At 37.0% G+C, this 21,421-nt stretch overlaps 1 protein-coding gene across 11 annotated transcripts in view; it reads left to right on the top strand.

The window, feature by feature from the left end:
* The window catches only part of tenm4 (teneurin transmembrane protein 4), a 275,962-nt gene that overhangs the window by 183,356 nt on the left and 71,185 nt on the right, over positions 1-21,421 (top strand). For all 11 annotated transcript variants that reach the window (XM_038282836.1, XM_038282837.1, XM_038282838.1 and 8 more), the window contains 4 exons: positions 5,431-5,577; positions 7,774-7,990; positions 14,752-14,871; positions 20,658-20,919. In XM_038282836.1, coding sequence (XP_038138764.1) covers positions 5,431-5,577; positions 7,774-7,990; positions 14,752-14,871; positions 20,658-20,919 — 746 coding nt within the window. The remainder of the gene's footprint in view (positions 1-5,430; positions 5,578-7,773; positions 7,991-14,751; positions 14,872-20,657; positions 20,920-21,421) is intronic.

Below are 21,421 nucleotides of genomic sequence, written 5' to 3'. Positions count from 1 at the left end.
GACATCTTCTTTTGGAAAGTAAGCTTGTAGGAGTGATGCAAACAGCGACTTTTAGCCCTGCACGAGGAGAAATTTGCTCGTGTGTGCTCTCACACGTGTTTAGTAGGCATTCCCTCTCAGGAGAGGATACAGGGTTGTGCATGTTGTTTTTTTAAAGTCGGTGGTTCTTTTCAAAAATCCGCAAAGATCCTCCACTATACCTTTAAATTTAAAAACCAAGCTCCAAGGGATTATAGCAAGAGTGCAGGGACAAATAGTCATAGTTGCTTGAATAGACTGTAAGGGATTTAGATAGTCATGTCATCTGTTGGTGTTGGTTCACTCTATTTATCGAGTCGCTGCCCATCGCAAAGCCTGTCAGCAGAGCCACATTCTGACCGATTTAAGCCACTATCATCAACACTTACAGAAAAATGCACTTTAAGTATATCACTTTGTATGTAATGAAATTAACTTAACACCTTAATTTTTATAGCTCCTGATAATATTTTACCTTATTGAGATGCACCTGTGCCAATCTTCTCATCGTATTTTCAACATAGTGTTTCATAGTAATCTCCTCTTAGCACCTTCACACCCAACTTAAGCTGAGCTGCTTTCTTTACATCTGATATTTGGTTTGTGAATTTTGCCTTCTCACTTGGGGGATGTTGGGAAAGGGGATTCATAACTTGTGCCTTGCATTATAGATGAGTCTACAGCTCTGTGAAGAGCCTGATAGGTGCTGAGGCTGCATCCTCCTTAATTAAAAGAGTTTATGGTTCTGGGCTAAAAAAGGAGAGAAGCTTCGCTTCACCCCTTACTGTGTTCCACCAGCACCCCTCTCTTAGCCTCCCTGCGTCCTTGGTTATAGACCACCTGGCATAAGAGCGGCTGCCAGAGGGGCTCTTCGAACGTTTGCATCCTCATGTCTGGAGCTGTTTCAGACAGGCTCAGGCAGGGCTCTGCAGGGGCTTTGCTCTGAAATATTCTGCCAGTTAAGTTGAAACCAAGCCAAAAGAGAGTGGAGCTTTATTTATCCTTATAACAAACATTGTGAGCTTCTTAATCGTCCAGCTTCACTGGCTTAACCAGAGTCATTTTTGTCCATTTGCTCAATACAAGGACAACCAATGCCAAATGTGTAGAAGAGGCAAGCCATTTTGAAGAGATTATTTATAGTTGTTTTTTATTTTACTAATACCTAGCTAAATTCACTATAGAAGCTAACTTTGCTTATAACATTAATGAGTAATTCCAGATTGTATTCTCTAATATACATAAGCAGACATAAACAGAATAGAAGTGTTTAAAACCACACTTCACTCCTGGTGAAAATTTGTTAAATCTATTATATTTTTCCATTATGAGGCTTTCATTGCAGGAGCAGAATATTACACTGCTTAAATGACAACAGTTCCCAACCCTGCCTGTAAGCTGAATTCCTGCTGTATTTGTGAGTTCACAAACACACGGGAATCTATCTTGTACTTCTCCTGTTAAAAATCATTTGAGCTCAACTCAAAACAGGTAGGCCAGACACATAGTATTAAGGTTTAAGGCAGGACATCTAGCTGTGAAAAAAGCTACAGCTGCCACGCTCACAGCTGTACCAAAATAAACATGGCAGTGCACAGGGACGTAGCTGCTCCTATCACCTCCATTTGGTCGGAGTTCACAGTATCATCTTTGAAAGAGCAACGGAGAGAGTTCAAAAGCGCAAGTTGTTGTGGTTTTTTTGTGGCATCTGTATTTATTTTGTTTGTTACTGTGACCAAAACAGAACTTTGGTAGCTGGGCACTAGTAGTCACATCCCCTAATCAGCTTAAAAGTTTCTCCTGATTGTCACTTATTTCCCCGACCTGACTCGATGGGAAAAGACATAGATTAATAATTCATAGAATTAACCCTAAATGAAACAACAATTATATATAATAGTGTAGAATTTCATAAATGTTGCTTTGAGGTCTGGCCATACCTACCATACAGCTCAACATAACTGCTCTACTTGAATTGCACATTTTGTTTTTTTTTATAAAAATGTGTTAACTGATGTCTATAGCAACCTGTCATGTCCTTCTGATTTTAGCAAGTTTTGTGATATCAGCTCTACAGGATATCACTGACCACAAAAAAAAAGTGATTTCACTTTAAGAAAAGAGGATAAAAAAGGTTAAAGAATATTTTGCCTTCCAGGCCTTCATCCTGGAAGTGGCCATTAATTATCTTTGTTAGTATCAGAAGTGATGTTTCAGCATTTAGTAGAGTGGTTTCTGTAAAACAGCATTTTATTATAAAATAATTACAAGGTTTATTATCAAAAATTTCATTGGCATCTTATACTGGCATTTCTTCAGTCTATTTAGCCTTACATCTATATCTCCTAAATGTGTGGGTGTCTCTTGCTCCAATGCAGAGCCTTAATTTACCAACATATGGTGGAAAAAAATATTACTTTTTTATTTCTTTCTGATTCAGTTGACTTAAATTTAAAAACTAAGGTGAATTTAAAAATATCTATCTAATAGTCATACTCACAACATCCAGACCCAGCTGTTTCATTATCAGCCAAACAAAATAGTTAACTTCTCTGGGATTTTTTTTTTATGCAACTCTTTAAATTGCAAAGTATATATTTAGTAATGTAGAAATTGCTATAAAGGCAATTTATTTTTGGCCCTGAAAACAAGTATTTTAACCGTGAGACTCCCTGAGGATGTCAATTGAAAGTACAAAAAAGCTTTTTTTTTTTTTTTATGTTTCATATTACAATTGTGTTACTGCTATTAAAGTCACATATAATATAGGGCTACCATTCAAGGTTAAAGGCTCCTATACAAATTTCAACATAAAAAGCAATACAATGTCAATAATTGTCGTAGACTTGGGACAAACTAATATAAAAGCATTGTTTTGGATATTTTAAGAGCTCTGCTGACCCATTCTGTAAATCTGGTATTGGTTTCTGTTTGGTTGGTATATTGATTTCATTTATAAGGAATATATGTGCTAAATAATAACTTCTATTACTTGGACTGCAGTGGCATTGCATATTATAATATAATTGCAATCCTGATTCATCCATCAATCAGACTTTTCTCCCTTGCAAATGTCACCTTTTAAATACACTTGCCTCACCTGTTTTCTTCCTTTTTCATTCCCCTGTCTGGTTTCTTTTATATATGATGAAAGAGCAACCAGCACAGCAGAGACAGATGAACCAGTCTCCTTTAGTTGATAAAATGGGTCAGCTTAGCATTCTCTCTATCAAGGCACCCCTCTAACGCAGCAATCTATGACAGACCTGTGCATTTGATATCTTTAGATTTTACCCTTTGCCTTAGCGAGGGGTAAATATCATAATATGTATCAGATAAATGTCAAACAGGGCAGAAGAAATTGGCATCATAATCTTCTGATCTGTGCCCTTGTGAAGACCTATCCAGAAGGAAACAATGAAATCTTTCACCTGTCTCTCAGCTCCAGCCTGCCTCGGATCCCCTGGGGCTGAGCTCCCAGAAATACAGCTAAGCAACCTCTGTTCAAAGCAACCGAGCACAACCCTTTCCAGTTTATACAAAATCCATTTTATTTAGCTTTGAATGTCTCATAAAATGACACAAATTGCTCTTACTTTCAGGGGCAATTTAATGTTTATACATTAAATACCATTTTAAAGAAATACATTGTTTTTTTAAACATATTCCTAGAATTATTACAGTTTTACTAGGTAGACCAACACAAAGTAACAAATATTGTGAAGAGGAGACTAAGCAATAGATGAAATTTAATACAGGATTATCTGGAATTAAACCCTTTGAAAGGCAACAAAATACTTTCAGATTGGGTCAGAGGTCACCTTCCAGACAGAAGTCTCTAACCACAACCAGACCTATGTATAAAAAAGCTTAGAGCAAACCACATTTACTGTATGCATTAAAATGACCAAGCCGCAACCCTCATAGAAATCCAATTGAAAATCAACTAATCTGATTTAGATTCAGATATTTTGCAAAGAAGACTGAACAAGGGTTTCAACCAGCAGATGTCCAATTCTTGTGGAGTTTTACTCTTCGGAAGTTGTACCTTTAGAGTTGTCCTACACGTTTTAAGACGTGCTTCCGTCAACCTTTTTTCCACATTTTGCAGTATCGTATTAGAAGAGCTTGATGGAAACAGCAAAGCATACAAAATTTAGCAAAACAACTTTTTCACACACTGGTTTTTGACTGTTTTGTAAACGCTTTAAATGTGCTAAAGATGGAGATGGAAACACATTTGTCAAATAAGTTCTGACAGCAAATATTTACCTTTCCACTGATCAGCTGTTTCCACTGTCACTGTTGTCTTGAATGCAACATTAGAATCAAACCTGTTTGTCGTACTTCCTGAAGTTTTATAATAAGTACATCAGATTACAACTCAACCCTTAAAATCTCAGCTCATTGCCGATCTGTGGTCCACGCTAGCTTGCTAAATCTACTTCCTGTTTACTATAGCCAAGCATAACACAACAACATTATGCTTTGCAGTGATTTGTCAATTTGCTCTAATGGATTGAAACATGTCTAATTCGTATTTCCTTATAAAGACTTTTTAGTCTCAAAATTTGCATCACATTTGGATGGAAACATGGCCGTAGATCTGTCGTTTTTCTGGCACATCCAATATATCTGGTTGCGGATCTCATCAGCTGCCATTAAGATCTACAGAAACCTATTAAGCACTTATTCATATAAGTTAGATGCGTTGCTTCAAAGAGACACCTAAAACATACAGAAGAAGGGTGCTTGAGCATATAGGGTTGGGAAAATGCTCTCAATGCCTATAATCCTTAACTGGAGCAAAAAGTAGGTATACAAAGTAAAAAATTAACTACAATCAAAATTTTCTTCCACTGCACAATTAATCAGTATGTTTCATTGGTCAGTCACATAAAGGTCCTAAAACAAAACATTGTCCTTTGTGCCAGGAATGTGAAAAGGATGAAGAAGTTGCAGGGATGGAAATCCCTCTACAAAACGCAGCCGAAAAAATCTTCACATCCAAAATCACCACAAAAGTAGTCGTTCAAATTGAGCTCTGAAATACCAGTAGTAAATCCACTGCTCCCAATACACAGCTAAAATACTATCAATTCTGGCTAATCTAACTGCAGTAATGAGTGAATATTGATTTAGAAGATCCCTATTATCTGACTTACTGTAAAGGGATATTAGAAAGCTTTACTAAAGGTGTATCAAATTAATCAGGTTTCGCTGAGGGTCATTAGAGCTGCTCTCATCCATTTAAAATCTTTACATAACATTATGTCTCTTGCCACTTAAAGTAGGAGCAACAAATCATCTTTTAAAGTGCACAGTTTTTTCTATTATACGTTATTTAATATTTTTCCTTTGTATGAGACTCAGTTGTGACCCCTCGTCTTTGTCTTCATCTATTTTTCACAGAGGGTTGTCCGGGTTTGTGCAACGGAAATGGCAGGTGCACTCTGGGTAACAACGGCTGGTACTGTGTGTGCCAGCTGGGCTGGAGGGGCACGGGCTGTGACACCTCTATGGAAACCGCCTGCAGTGATGTCAAGGACAACGATGGAGGTAAAAATCACAAATACCTTTTGACACTGACCAGACACCAACAAGGACTTTGAACCAGACAGGATTAGACAATAAAAATGGGCCCCCTTTGGGTTTTTGAAATGTGCAGTAGCTGCTTTCAGCTTTTCAGGCATTTCTGTAGCTTTATGTAGGCCATTCTAATTTTATTTCTATTGAACCAAAAGCAGGTGAAAATGTCTCAAGATGCTGTGCAGATTTTACAGCCTTGAATCCCAAGGGTGAGATCATTTTTCACTGGAAGAAAAGAAGCAAAACACAATAGCAAACATGAATATTGCACACAGATGATACAAAAAAAAATACAAAATAGTTGGAATGCAACGAATACATATTGAAACGGCAAACCTGCAGAGCTAAAAAAAAAATGATGCATTATCTAGAAATTTAGAGCTGTCGTTCTGACTTATAAAGACAATTAATTGCTTTGTTCAAGTTGAATCAATGCTTATAAGCTGAGAAGAAAAAAAAAATCTTCTTTCTGAAGCTAAATATCGATTCAGAACCATTTCTGTTGAATATATATCAAAGCTACTGTATTTGAGATTTAATAGTGTGGTCTGGCTCCCAGTAAAATCTTTTAAATATATTTTCCAGCATAAAAAGATAAAATGGGCATAAATTTTTAATAAAACAGTTAGGGGGGTTGTCATTATCTTTATTTATCATATGTATCTGTGCAGAATGAGCCTGCATATGCAAGCCACATGCACATAGTGTAGGGTAGACATGATTGGATTTATTAATAGGGTATGTCACCTGGATGTTTCTCCACCCTGAAGCCTTGAGCTTTTACTGTCCTCTTGGGACGTCCCTCTAAATAACCCTGAGCAGAGGCAGAATCACTCTCATACATACGAACAGCCAAGGATGTGGCACCAGAATCCACTCCAAGTGGGAGCTGTGAGTTTCTTTATTCCAGACCCGATTCTTCAACCTGAGCTATGCACTAGCCTCTCTTATTTATACAGGGGGATGTTTGTCTTCCCATCACTTAGCAGGGACCACACAGCCCTCAACAGCAAAAGCAGGGTGCTGCCTGGGATTTGACTGAATCCTGACAGGACAAGTTATTTTTATCACCCCATCTGTCCAGATATGCCCCTGAAAGCAACGGTTAGAGGAAACCAATGACCCACTTCAGGGAAATACAGAGCATTACATGATTTTTTTTTTTCTAGTAATGACATCTGATGCGCTGAGAGAGAAATGCATCTTATAAATATAACGGTCATGCAGTTTGCAAAAATTTGTATTTTACTCTTTACACACTTTTTTCATTAAGTTTATATTTAGAAATCAAATACTTGTCTTCAGCATCTTAATTCTTTTAGCGTAGCTTTCATTACTATGACAGCGGCCTTTGTGTGAAGAGAAATCCTAACTTTGACTTATGTATTCACATAAGGCTCTAGACATTTCCAAATCCTGCATATTCAACGAAGGAGGATGAAAGATCAAAATAGAAATGACAAAGCTACTTTTCTCCACTGATTTTAGCCTTCCTGTTCTCTTCTGCTGGTCTTACTCACTTATTCAGCCTGAAGTAACCACAGGACAGTTTTGACATGTCATGGAAATTCTCTTACTTTTTAAATCAGTTCCCTAATGTCCATGCAGCCTCAGGATTATTTAAAATTCTATACTGACAACAACAATGACTTGAGCATGGTGAAACCTTTAAACCATAAGATGTTGTCAGCTTGTGTTGTTTATATATTTTGTCTTCCCTGATAAGAAACAGTATATTTTTAATAAAAAAGGGAGTTTTTAATAAGAAGAGAAAAACACAAAATATTAGAAAGAAGTACTCAACACCCATAAAATTATCTGACATTGCTGCAAAATGTCTCCTCTTGACAAGATTTCAGGAACTTAGATTATAGCGTAAAATTGGATTTTTAAAATAAGATTTGAACCCTTAAAACAAGACAAATTATCTAATACTTTTATGTCTAAGGCTGTTTGTTTTATCAAATCATGCACAGCTGTTAATTACTAATATTTTTCCAACTGTGGTGAGCAGCTCTTTGAGCTGATAAATATCATAAAACTTGAATAATAGCATATAGATTTATCTTTGCACGTAATAATTCTGTAGCACAATTTGTGTGAGCATTGAAGGATTTGCCAGGTGATGCTTCCTTTTTCGTAAAGATGTGACCTTAACCTTCTCAGATGGCCTGGTGGACTGCATGGATCCAGACTGCTGTCTTCAGGCTACCTGTCACACCACCTCTTTATGCGTGGGCTCCCCCGACCCCCTGGACATCATCCAGGAGACGCAGATGTCCTCTGCGCAGAGCAACCTGCAGACGTTCTACGACCGAGTGCACTTTCTGGTGGGCAGGGACAGCACACACACCATCCCTGGAGCTAACCCCTTCGACGGCAAGTGAGTGACAAGGTTCTTTTAATGAATTCACAGGTTTTTGTCTTTTATACTTTTTTACATTTCTATCAAATCAGTAAAGCTCTGTTTGATCCACTTACCACACAAGAATATGTTTATATGGTGCCTTGCAAAGAAGTGTACTTGCTAAATCCTGGAACCTAAAGCATGATAATTGAAGCTTTCCAGCTTAAATTTAAAATGGACAAAAATGTTGGAATTTATATTTTTCTCCCCTTTTGACTGAATTATTTTTAAAAATTAATACAAATAAGAACAGATTTGCATGTTTGCGATGATATGACCCAGATAAACTCTTACCTAGCGTCACATTTTGGTGCAATGAGACATACGTTTGCACATATTGCAGATTTTAATAACAATACTTGCATTTTTTTGAAAGCTATCAAGGTGCTTTTTAAATACATTTAGATTATGGTTTGAAGCTAAGGGGATGCAGCTGGATTCACTTGGGTCTAAAATTGGCGGTTCTTGGCATGCATCTCTGCAAGGATGATGGACAAATGATGATGGACAAACATGGAATGTGGCAAAAAGGATCCAGCATTCCTTCAACAAGAATGGCATCTCATATTCATGTATTTTGATTACTTCTACTGTAATCCATCTGAGGCTCCACTCCCACAGGCAGAGCTTGTGACACCCCAGCCGTGGAATTTGAGAACCTTTTATATCAAGCATTATGGCAGTCAGAATCCCATAAGATTGCTCCGATGTTTTCCATTGTCTCTTTTTCTTTTCATCTTTTTATCGGATGCATGACAGGGTTGCTCATTTGCATACTACTTTGTTATGTATCACTCTCATCTTTGTATATCAAACTAATCCAGCATAAAAAGACAAAGTTAATATGCACTCAGAAAAGAATGAGAAGACTGTAAACACTTCGTTTTTGTTATTGATATTATTTCTCCTTTTTAATAGTCGCACCCCCATGGGTTTTCAAACTATATCTTTGTAATTAAACAAAGTCACTTTAAAGTATCAATGATCAAGCTGACTCAACTGGTCAGTAGAAAGAAATGCATTGTATTGATGTCACAATAGAACTGCAAACTTACATGAAGATAAATTTTATGTAAAAGATCAACACTATGTAGTAAATAACTGAAGAGGAGAGAACATGAAACATGGCAGGTATTTAAAAATGATCTAAAGTTTGTATGTGTCCACCATCTATGACTTCCTGCCATTTATTAATAAACATGTCAGTTAGGTTAACTGGTCCCTTAGATATGAGTTTGTGTTTATTTGTCCTGTTTGTCTTTGAGGTGCCCAAAAAACATTATGATGGGTAATGTTGTGCCCGTTTGTAACTAAATAGAACAAGCTCAAAGTTCAGTTCACACAGATGAACATGAACTAGCTCACATTCAGAGTTGAATTTTTCAAAAAATGAAGTAAGTTCACAAACCTATAAATGAACTAGTTCAAGTTCGTGTGGTAAATTAGGTCACAATCCTACACAATAGAACCTCATATTTCACTCTTTAAATGCGTGATCATAATATACAAATAGAAATGGAAAATGGAGTCAAGGTATAGTGTATGTGCAGTGAAGCCTTTATTTAGCCAAATTACATAGGACTTCAGAAACATACTGGTGGAAAAATCTGCTGAAAGGATCTGGATCAAAAATGATGTCATATGTTCCTCATTCAGTAGCAAATATTTCCAAAGATAGCTCGGATGCTTAAACTCAATGTGTCACTTTAAATTTGAAGTGGACATGGCTGACATATGGACTTTTTAAGTCCTGGTGGCCACAGCTTGCACAAAAACTTGAGGTTTTTGTGCAAGCTGTGGCCAGACTAGTACTAGCAGTAAACATGCTGGTCTGTCATTCTATTTGCTGTAATAAGTGACGTAAAACCTGACGTTATCCAAATAAAATTGTCGTTATCAATTGAAGGCATGCATGAGCTGTGTGAGTCGCTAGTTATTCTCAGAGTGAACGTCGCTTTCGTTCCCCTTCATTAATTCAAAACTGTTTCTTTTAGTTCGTTAATAATATAACGTTCTTGCATAACACTGGTGATAGGCACCAACCCCCTGGCAAACATCATGTCTCTCATATTAGGCAGACGGCTATGTGTTTGTTGGTCTGCAATGTAATGTGTGTTTAGATGATGGAAGTAAAAGGGATGTAAGATGTTTAAAGCTTGGGATACTTTTTTGTATTAACTAAATTACAGGGAAATGGACGCTGAAGCTACATGAGACTTTGTTCAAGAATATATACATGTATGCGAAATAGCGAAACCTGTAGGTTCTCTTTCCCGTGACAAATGTGTGGTTATACTGCAGCTGTAACCTGACAAAATGTGAAAAAGTGAAAGATACAAAACTTTAGCAAGCCAATGTATATTATTTTAAAAACATTATTAAACAATTTTATGCTATGCAACTATGTCAGCGGATACTTGAGTAGAGGGGTTCTGACTTTTTCTCTCATTGACATTTTTGTGACTCTCCAGAAGCATACAGCATTTTGCAGGACAGAGTTAGAGCCATGGTGGGTTGAGTAATACTCTTGTCTCTCACACAAGATGCTGCCATAAATAAGTAAAATGAAGAATCCAGAGATGAGCTGCAAGATGCTCACCTAAAAATATCGGTGATAATCTATTATTCATGCTTGATATTCATTCCCCCACCCACTGACAGATCTGAGCTGTTATGACGGGGTGGTGGAGGGGGGGTTTTCAGACAGGCCTAGTCTCAGCATCTTTTCTTTGTGATACGCTTGCCCTGCTCACGTGATCATCTTCCTATTGATCCAGCAGCCACTTCCTTGTGCCAGCTTACATGTTGTGCTGCTATTTCTGATGTTTCCATCCACAAAAAGTTGCAGAGGTGCCACTGAATAAGCATCTGCCACTGCATGTAATGTCTTGATTCCCCACCATGACACATAATACAACAGCCTGCTGGGGCCCAGCAGCCAATGCTGACCAGAATAGTAAACAGGGACTTTGTCTATGGAACAGTTTGGACAGAGATTGATGTCTGGTTTCTAATAGCAGGGCTGAAGTCATCCACTCCATTTGCTAGCTGGCACTTTTCTAATTTTATTTAAAGCTATTCTTTGTAGCATTAAGTTATTAATGTAGGAAATAAAATCTTTGTAGTCTGTCTGAACCCCTTTTAGCAGCATTATTTCCAGAAAGGAAATTAGCGCAAAGTGTTTTCCATTTGCACTCTGAGCATGCTGTGTAACATACAGAGAGGGAAAGAAAGAGATCGGCGGTGACATGCTAACATTTGCATCAGGATTCACCCTGTAATCAAGTCATTTGTGCGGATAATGATATTTCTGTTGCCTGCATGGTAATGGTGGTGTTTATTAGGTTTAGTCTTTTAAAGTTCTCTGTATTTACCGCTGGCACGCTGTTTTTATTCTGTCTGCAGTACAATTGTAAAGACACTGTGTAATTCGCTCACTATTGTGTTCACAGAAAGGCTTTAAGCTCCGAATTTAATGACAATATGTTGTTTATGTGATCTTTTTGGGTTTTTTATTTTTTATTTTTTGCTTTTTGGTGTGACAAAACCACCATCGCTATAACCTTTTGTTTGTGTTTCTTTGTGCTAAATTTATTATATTTGCCTAAGGGAAACTGAATTTAATCTGTTTTTCTTCAGTCTGGAAATTGTACTATTTTGACTAAAGTATTGTCCAGGTCAGGGCAAGTGTAAAAAAAATAACCATGGGGGATATATTCTTATTTTTCAATTATATATTTACCCATGGTCTAAATATGGCAGCCATTCATCTGTACATCCATATTTGTCCTTAAGAATAACTCAGATTTTAGGGTGAGAAATGTACTGAACACAGTTTTATGCCAACAGTGTTTTTTCTGATATTTTATTCCCTTTAAGTATCCTTTAAAGAATCTGCCGAAGGACTATTAAAAGATTTTAGAAAGAGTGTTGCCAAAGATACACAATAGTGTTTGATACATTTATCGGCATCCCTGGTAAAGAAGCCTTAAAACAAATACATTTTTCTTACTTTGATTAATCATATAAATACAATCCTTTTGAAATTGTATTTAGATGAATGTTTATTCATTTTTAGAATTTGACTTGTGTTTGCATGTTTGTGTGGATATTTGGTGAAAAGTTCTTCAAGCAGCACTTTTGTACTGCAGAGTGAGTCCATTATTGATGACAAAGGGGGCGGTGATAGCACTTTCTCACAAATGCAGTAAATCAAATAGAGCAGTTTAACTTATATATATCATTACTGCTGTTATCGAGATTCTTTGATTCTTTACTCTTTACTGCAGTTCTTTAACTTTGATCATTGATTCTGATAATGTCTTTTTCTCCCCTAACCATTTTCCTTACTGTGTGGTGAGACAGATTACAGTCCTAATCCACCCTAGTGTCCATTGGCTAAAAAAAGAACTCTTTCCTATCATCTTTTTTTCCAGAGCTGAGGGGAACAAAGATAACTTCCTATAAACTAAAAAGATTAACATATAGATATATATTTTTCCTGTTTTAAATGGATGATTACCAGCAACAACAACTGTGCCACTAAAATCCGAACATTATATTCCCCCCAGTGATGCTAAGCAGGAAAGTTGAAGATATATAGATGCTGCTTTTTTTTGTTTTATAAGGGTCCTGAAAGCAATGTAATCTTATTTTGATGGGAAATGTCTCCAGTAAAGTTTTGCTGTTCACTTTAGTTTTTCCTCCATTTGATGTCAATATTTAAATCATTTCTCTCAACATCAAGGCATCATTTTCCCATGCGCTTCACAGTGCCAGGCAGGACACCAAATTTCACAGCTTCATCTGAAGAAAACATGGGTGGCTGCCTTTTTTAAACAAATCTCTACAATAAACTCACACCTTGAATGAATAATCAAACTCCCAGGCTTTGGCTGGATATACTTTATTGGTTATTGTATGTAAATGAGTGCAGAAAGTTCTTAAGGTGTGAGGCTAATCGTTTATAGCAGCGTCCTCCTGCATGTTTACACCGGACTAGTGGTCATCCAAGGTCCTCTGAAGGAAATCTGGCCTAATTAACATAAAACTGGGTTCCTAGGGACCAGGATACAGTGGGTGACTGATCTTGCCTCTGGTAAGGACATGTTGAGGGCAGCCACTAACATGCTGGTGTTAATTGTTTCCAGTGGAAGGCAGTGTTTAAGGCCCAAACGTATTAAAAATAGCCACGGTCTAATGAAGAAGTGACAGTACAGCATTTGTTGGAGGACTAGTTTTTTTTGCCAACGATGACAAAAACCACGACCAGCTATGACTTGGGCCTTGATAATCACAGGGGTAAGAGCTGACAGGGGGGAGATGTCTGACAGCAAGGTCTCATCTCATCACTTTTGTCAGATTAGGAGGTGAGTTTGGATGACTTCCCACTATCGATTGGTGGGGACTGATGATCAGATCTAATTTACAAAGCTTCTGGAGACCTGTTAGACTGGGAATCTGTCGAGGCCTTGATAAGCAGCCAAGCAATCTGTAGTCCTATTATTTTAAACTTTTGCATTCAGTATTAAGAATGATAAAGCCTGGGAAAGGTAAAACCTTTTACCTTTATTTTTTCAGTCCATTCTTGTAATTAAAAAATATACTTTTGAAAGTGTAGCAAGCCACCTTAGTGAGAAAACACTACTGGATTCAGCAGGAATTTATCTAATATACTCTTTGAATGGGGGCTTTAATATTGAAAAGACCGAAAAGCAGTAATTTCTTAAATATTTGAATTGCCACCATTCAAATAATTCCTTTTTTATAGGATTTAATGTGTCGGTACAACAAACCCCTACTATTTAGGGCCCATATAGACATCATCTTTGTTATTCTTCTTTTTAATTAGGAAAATTCCAATAAATATTAGCGCCAATTGCGTTGATGCACACTTGAGTGGTTAATATTGTAACGGTCATAAAATCACTGCACACAACTACAAAAAGAGGTTGAAGCATATAAACTTGTCATTGAGGTTTAAACCATGTCTTATAGAAAACTGTCTTCAAATAAAATCCACTAGTCTGAATACTGGTTACAATATTTGTTTTTGCTCCAGGCTTTAATTTGTTTTTGACATATCCCTGAGGACAGTTGGCACATTTGTTAACTTTTTTAATTACTGGTTGTAAACCACTTAAAACACTTAAAACAACCTTATTGTATTTACACTTCCATCCTATATATATACAGTGTATATATATATATATATATAATGTATCCGTTTTGGATTTGAGTCTTGTTCTCAAGGCAATGATTTATATCTACCTACAACATGTAAATTTATCTATGAACAAAGTGGCTATGCGTGTTACTGAGAACATGAAAAATCTAATTTCTTCAGCTGTTTCTGCCAACAACGATAACAATAATCTTCATAATAGCTATTATTGTTGCAGGAAAAAGCAGTTAATACTACTGACTGCACTTTTAGTAGATAACCTAAGCATTTCATATTTGTTTTGCATTTGACAATCGGATCAAACTAAATCGTGGCTTTATTTGAATAGATAAACCATCAAAAGCTATTCCATAGTTAAATCATTGGTTTATTATTGAGACAGAGAACTTAAAGGACGTGCCAAATTGCCTACAGTAGTGGTCAGGATTCACTGTGAGAGCAACACAGATAAGATATTATGTCAAAGAATAAGAGGGTAAAAAACATCTTGTTTTGATTTGCTATTGTTTATCTGGTCTAATAGTCCTCATGTTTCTTTTTTTTTCCTCCACAGCCATGCTTGTGTCATTCGCGGGCAGGTAGTCACCTCCGATGGAACCCCGCTGGTTGGAGTTAATGTCAGCTTCATTAACAATCCGGCTTTTGGTTATACAATTACCAGGCAGGATGGAAGGTAAAAGTTGTTGTTTTTTTCATTTTATCACAGACACAAACATGCACGCATTTAAACAGCTACCAAATCAATACTCTACAAAGACACGAACAGCAATTTGAATATCTTCCTTGAAAAAAAAAATGTCATTGATATTGATGTTTTTGTTGTTATTATGGTTTTGCCTAATTGCATTGACTAAAAGCACCAAAATCACCCCCATACACTCTGCTGCTATTGATCCAGTTTGTACTTTTGCTGGGTTTAATTTGGAATTTGTGGCTCAATTCCCAAAGAAACCAAACAAACCCCTTCTGCTCTGCTCGCAAGTTCTGCTCTGGTTGGAGCAGAGGGGTGGCAGAGTAACATGTGCCAACTCAGAATGCACTACAGATGGCTATAATTAGATGATGGTGGAATCAGGCATTGAAGAATGAAATGTATAGTTGCTTAATACCTTATGTTATTACATTTATTCTCCCAAAGTATTGATTCATTTCGAAGGTCTTTTTTTCTTAAGAAGACAGTTCTTGTTTTACATCTACAGCTTTTCTATATTTATAAAAATAAAGATATAAACCTGTAGTGATGATAAAATGTGCACTTAGATTACAGTTTTGCACAAAAATATTTGTTTAACTCCTCTTTTTACAGGTGCGGATATAAATTTATAGACAATATCAGTATTTTGTTTTGTTTTTTAATAAGCATTAGGAGCACTTTTTCATTCATTGTGCATCTTCTCTGACCCAAAATAGTTCAAAGTTATACAAACATACTTGAATATAAACTTAGCTCCTACTATTCCACCACAGTGGTAAATCTTCTGGCATAATTCTTGCCGGGTATTTATATATTATTATAATGGAACTGGTGGGGTTAATTTAGATCGGTTTCCTATCGAAGATACTGTCCATATTTTCAACCTTAATGTTATTCTGCTATGTCAGTTTATCATGTGGATAGAACCCCTAATCAAGTATAAGTTTCGATTCAGAATTTTTTTTTTTGTTTGAGATGAGGTCAAAGATGTTTAAGAAAATCCTCTACCCTCATTATACATCCACCTTGTGCAATGAACCAGAACCAATGGTAGCAGAACAGCCTTATAGACTTCATATTGCTACTACTGGGCTTAAGGGTCGGGAGAGTCTTTCAAAGCTTAAGCTTGACTCCCTTCCAGTGTTATCCACATTGTAATAGACATGAAACATCCAACCCCTCCCAAAAGTTGTTTAAAAGATTACATCATCTTCCATCTAAACATGTAAAAACGACAAATGTAAAACATGGGTTAAAAAGTGATAGGTATATAAATATGTCCACTAAATAAATTGATTTTCTTTTCATTTTTGTGATGAATTTAGAGCCAAGGCAAGGCAAGGAAAATGTATTTGTATAGCACAATTCAGTACAAAGACAATGCAAAGTGCCTTACATGATTACAATATAGGAAAATAAAACAGAATCAAAGCAAGTAGGGAAAAAAATATCAAAATAATAATAATAATAATATAGTTTTTTCAACTAAATAAAGAGAAAAGCAGAAAATATTAAATTAACCTACAAATATGCCCATAGACTTCTAGTATGGGAGGATAAGTGTCTCAAACATCATAACAGATTTTCTCTCCTCTAGTAGGGACATGTGGGCCAGTTGGTTGAAACTTAAACATAACTGCATTGTTAAACAAAATAATCCTCCCAAACAAAAATGGCTTTTGGAATCAATAAAAGCTCATTTTAAGCCTCTGCAATGGCCCTAAAAAAAGCATTTAGTAAAATGTTTATCACTGTGCTTAAGACCTGCCTGAGTCAATGAAAAATCTTGTTTAATCATAACCATGCTCTGACCTTGTTGGAGGCTATAAATGTGTGCTGTAAGTGTGAAGCTTATCTATGGACATATGGGTAAATTCAAGTTGTGATCTCTTTCATATACACGAGTGACCTCGTTCGTGAAAACGTGCATTTAAATAAAATTTTTAAAATCATTTCTTATATTGTAAAGTTACATTTAATTGTGTAATCATTTTTGTGGTATAATTCAACCTTGGAAAAAAAAAGTTTGAATTGCACAATTTAAAGCTCAACACGTAATCCATTATTAATTGAATTCAGCATCTCTGAAATGATTTTAGTCAAAATGAATTCAGAAACCACCTATGTGGCTTTCTGTGAGCTGCTCTAAAACATTTATGTTTCTCAGGCAAGAAATCCAGAATAAATCTTTCGAATGGATGAAATTTCTTCCCTGGAAAAAAAAAGAAAAACCCTAAGACTAAAAAAACCTCTCTTAAAACTTTGCTTTGTTCAGGTATATAGTTTGGGATAAGATTGCACACGCTTGCTCAACCCTCCTTCTTATATCTCTTTAAGAAAGGCTTGATAGCAGAGCAAGCCTCTGTGTCAGCACAGTGTGAATTGCTGTTCTCTTCAAGCCCCATTTCTTCCTGATACTTAAATATAGTTGATATGTATGGTCTTAATCTTTTTTTTAACAATCACCATGTTCAAATTTTCTAATTTCCCCTCTTCAACTTATTTTGTCAGACTTACATTTCTTCATATTTCCCCCGCTCTAATCCCACACTATCCTTAAGCCTGTCTTGGCACCTTCCTTGAGCGCAGGTCTTATATCCTTTCAACTGCAGTGACTCCTCTCATCTTTATCTTTTCCCCATATTTATGCATGTCCCAATTTTCTCTATGCATCATTCAGCTTTTTTCCCATGCAGAGCTTTATACTCCTTTCCCCTTTCCAGCATATGTGTAAACACTTCTCCATCTCCCAGGTTCCCCCCTGTAAACATGTCCAGTCTCCGGCACCTACCCCGGCAATCACTGTAAACAGGATCAGTGCAGCGTGAAATCACAAACGCACCTGTTCACCCACTTAGAAAAGAGAAAGCTGTCTCAACTCATTTCTATGATGTGTTCTTTATTTTCCAGGGGTTTAGATTTTTAAATTACCCATTACCTATGCAATCTTGAAAAGTTTCTGAGTTCAGGCAAGTGATTTGTGTAGTTTCTCTTGCTTCTCCTGTGCATTTTTTTATGTAAGCAGAGAGACAATGCAGTCCTGTTTCTTCCTCTGGAATTTCTCAGTCATGGGTAAAATGCTAAGAAGAATTACGTGGCTTTGAATGAGTCACAATTAAAGTGACAACATCTAAATGTGTCTCACTTCTTATTTATCCTGTAACTTGCATGTTGCAATCCCAAATTATATACAGTGACCTTTTTTTTACATTTTGACAGATCACTAACACATATTTCAGTATATTTTATTAGTATTTTAAGGTACAGATGAACAGGAAGTGCAGCAATTATAAAGAAAACACAAGTGGAATTTTTTTCCCCAAATAACTGTAGGAAAACCTTAAGAACAACTCTTTGTTCGCATGTTTATGTCAAAGATGTTGAATGCCGTCGTGGCCCCAAATGCAGAGTAGAAAGAGGCAGAGATGAGTTTTTGCTGATGCAAAGATGCAAGAAGGTAACAGAAGAAAAACCCAGGAACAAAATATAGAAAACCAAAAACAAGGAGACGCTAGAGGAAAACACACATGAGGAGCAAAGTAACGACGTGAAACAGCTTTGAAGAACTGCGCAGGAGGTGTATATATGGCAAACAGAACAAAGACTAAGATAATCAGCTAACAGGGAGCAGGTGTGGATAGAAGCAACTAGAAGGATACTGGCACAAAGGGGCAAGAGAAGCAACACGAAAACATGACACTGCTTAAATATACCTACAAAATAACTACAATTACACAATTGCAGTGAAACTAAAACCTAAACAAAAACATAAACAAAGGGCGGAACCATGACTATTTATCAGTGATGTAGAAAAGGTGAAACTACACATCACCATGAATGCATCATTACGAAAGGGTTATATGGTGATGCTGGACAACAGCACAAGTAGTTGTGCATTCCACATATTTAGCACCAGATAAGACCAGAAAGATGTTAAACATTGTATTTAAAAACCACAAGAATTTCTAAGGCTCTGTTTATCAGTACAAGCCATGTGGGACATGTAGGAAGCAGGTGGAAGAAAGTGCCTCTGGTCTGACAATATGCAATACCTTCAGTGGAAATATATGGAGGTAGCATCATCATACTGTTGGTTCTTTTACCACAGCAAACACAGAGAAGATACCTCGTTCTATAAGGAAGTTGGGTGTAAAAAATGGCAACCTTTGATTGAGACTGTTTTATCAGTAGGAGAACAACCTTAAAGAAACCACAAGAGCTACAATGGAAGGTTTGAGATCAATGAAATGCGTATTAGTTTAAATTACCCAGTCAAAGTCTACAAAGCAATCCAATTAAGAATCCAGAATATGTAGAATACTGTTTACAAACACCCTCTTAGCTAATATGCATTGTAGAATGGGCAAACAACTGTCTTTAGATGTGTTAAGCTGAAATACCACCAAAATATCAAGTATTAACTCAGAGAAACTGAATAGAAAGGCATCCTACAGTGTTCAGATTTCTTAAACAATTTCAAAACAATATAACCTTTCCTTCTTTTTCACAACCAGATATTACTTTATATTAACCTTTCACTTGAAAATACAATACATTTTATTGAATAAGATAAAAAAAAGTATTCTTATATTCTTATATATAATGTAAAAAAGAAAGAAAAATCAAGATTTTTTTGATACTGCAAGGATTTATAACACAAAGCTACCAGGGTTTCTTGTTACCATTTATTTTCCAAATACTTTTAGTCCGTTAATTAATCACATCTACTAAATCCAGTAATTGATTGGCTACCCTGCCCACGGATATTTGACCACAAGTGTCCAATGTGTGCTTAGCCTGCCTAGTGTCATGCAAACTGACAGGCTGCGAATGCCAGATCGCTCATGGGTCACAATATTACATTGGCATTGTAACAACAGTGTAGCTCTGCAGCCTTTTACTGCACACACCGCTCACACCCAGTCAAGGTTGAACCGCAGTGTAGAGCAAGCTATTATTTTTTATCCCCACAAATATTCAGATGCTTAGCCTCAAGGGAAGCGCAGCATAGCACATTTTTTTTATAGTACCTTAAACCAACAGGGATGCTGCCTATTTTAGTGGCTTCTGTTTGGACCTACTTCTTTACCTGTAATTTAGCAAAGGTGCCTCCTGTGTGAGGATGCGGGAGGATATGGCCCCGTCCCAGGGGCCTGTAGGTGACCAGGTGCTAATTGGTTCTTAGCGAGAAGTGACAGGAGCTGCAGAAGTCCGGCGCAGGTGCTGCCATGTTGTTGTCACAGTGCAGGCTGTTTACTGAAGCTAAGGTCAGAGCAGAGGCACAGGCCCTTTTAATGCAACAGCAGATGGGATTGCATTGCAGGGCTTTTAGACTGATGTTAGCACGGACAGGCTTCGTCCAAGGGATCAATAAAGTAGTGGTGGCTGTCTCCATCCCGCAGTGCAAAGCTCTCTCCCTGCACATATAAATGCAAACAGAGGAGTTCAGCTTTTCTCATACATGTAAGAAACAGTTGCATCTGAAATGTGCAATTTTCTGTTCTTAAAATAATGTATTCAAACAGTGATAGTGAAATTACATGCAGTTAAGAATGAGATCCATATAAGCCCTGTTGCATATTCAGTATGTGTGTGCCTGAGAGATTGCTTAATAATACTTAATTCTGAAAATAATCCTTTCTTAGTGGCCTTCATTTATTAACCCATTTTTCATTACTCCCTGACTCATTATAACAATGACAATATAAAAGATAAAATGGGAATCAGTTCATCCTCTCTGACATTGTTCGCATCTGTTTTTCCAGTTTCGACTTGGTGACCAACGGGGGCATAGCCATAGCCCTGCACTTTGAGCGCGCTCCATTCATCACCCAGGAGCACACTCTGTGGTTGCCATGGGGACGGTTCTTTGTCATGGACACCATTGTCATGCGGCACGAGGAAAATGACATCCCGAGCTGCGACCTCAGCAGCTTTTCCCGGCCCATCCCTGTGGTGTCCCCGGCGCCGCTCACAGCCTTCGCCGGCTCCTGCTCAGAAAGGGGGACAGTGGTGCCGGAAATCCAGGTGATGCTTCGCCTCCCGCTCTACTCACTTCCCTGCAGGAAGGACCTAAGTGGGTCTCTCCTTCAAATAACTCTTCCCTAACAGCTGGGAGAAGATTGTAACATTATTCATAAACTAAAGTGGAATAGAGACCATGGCTCTTGGCTGTACTGTCATTTATATCTCTCTTGTAAAATTGGCCAAATTAAGCAGTGTTCCTAAGAAGGCTGACAAAGTCTAAAAGAGGTTGAAATGTAGTTTTAGACACGGCCAATATTTTCATGTGTACAGGCTATTTCTTACCTGTGGTCTAAAATCTTTAAACCTTTTTTTCCATACTTCTATCTCTATGTTTGCATAGATATGGAAAACATAGAATTATGAAGAATATAGTCTAGAATATAGTATATCTGGTTTTGCAAACCTTATAACTTATTTACTGTGCAAAAGCTGGTTTCTATCATCCATAAAAATCATAGTAAGCAGTAAAAATTGTAATTCAGAGAATTTTTGTTGCATTAAC

This window comes from Cyprinodon tularosa, unplaced genomic scaffold, assembly GCF_016077235.1.
Source record: "Cyprinodon tularosa strain WSP-4 unplaced genomic scaffold, ASM1607723v1 ctg188, whole genome shotgun sequence".
In the NCBI taxonomy this organism is placed as follows: Eukaryota; Metazoa; Chordata; class Actinopteri; order Cyprinodontiformes; family Cyprinodontidae; genus Cyprinodon; species Cyprinodon tularosa.
The sequence above is the reverse complement of the archived record's forward strand: the minus strand, read 5'-3'. Positions and strand labels throughout refer to the sequence as shown.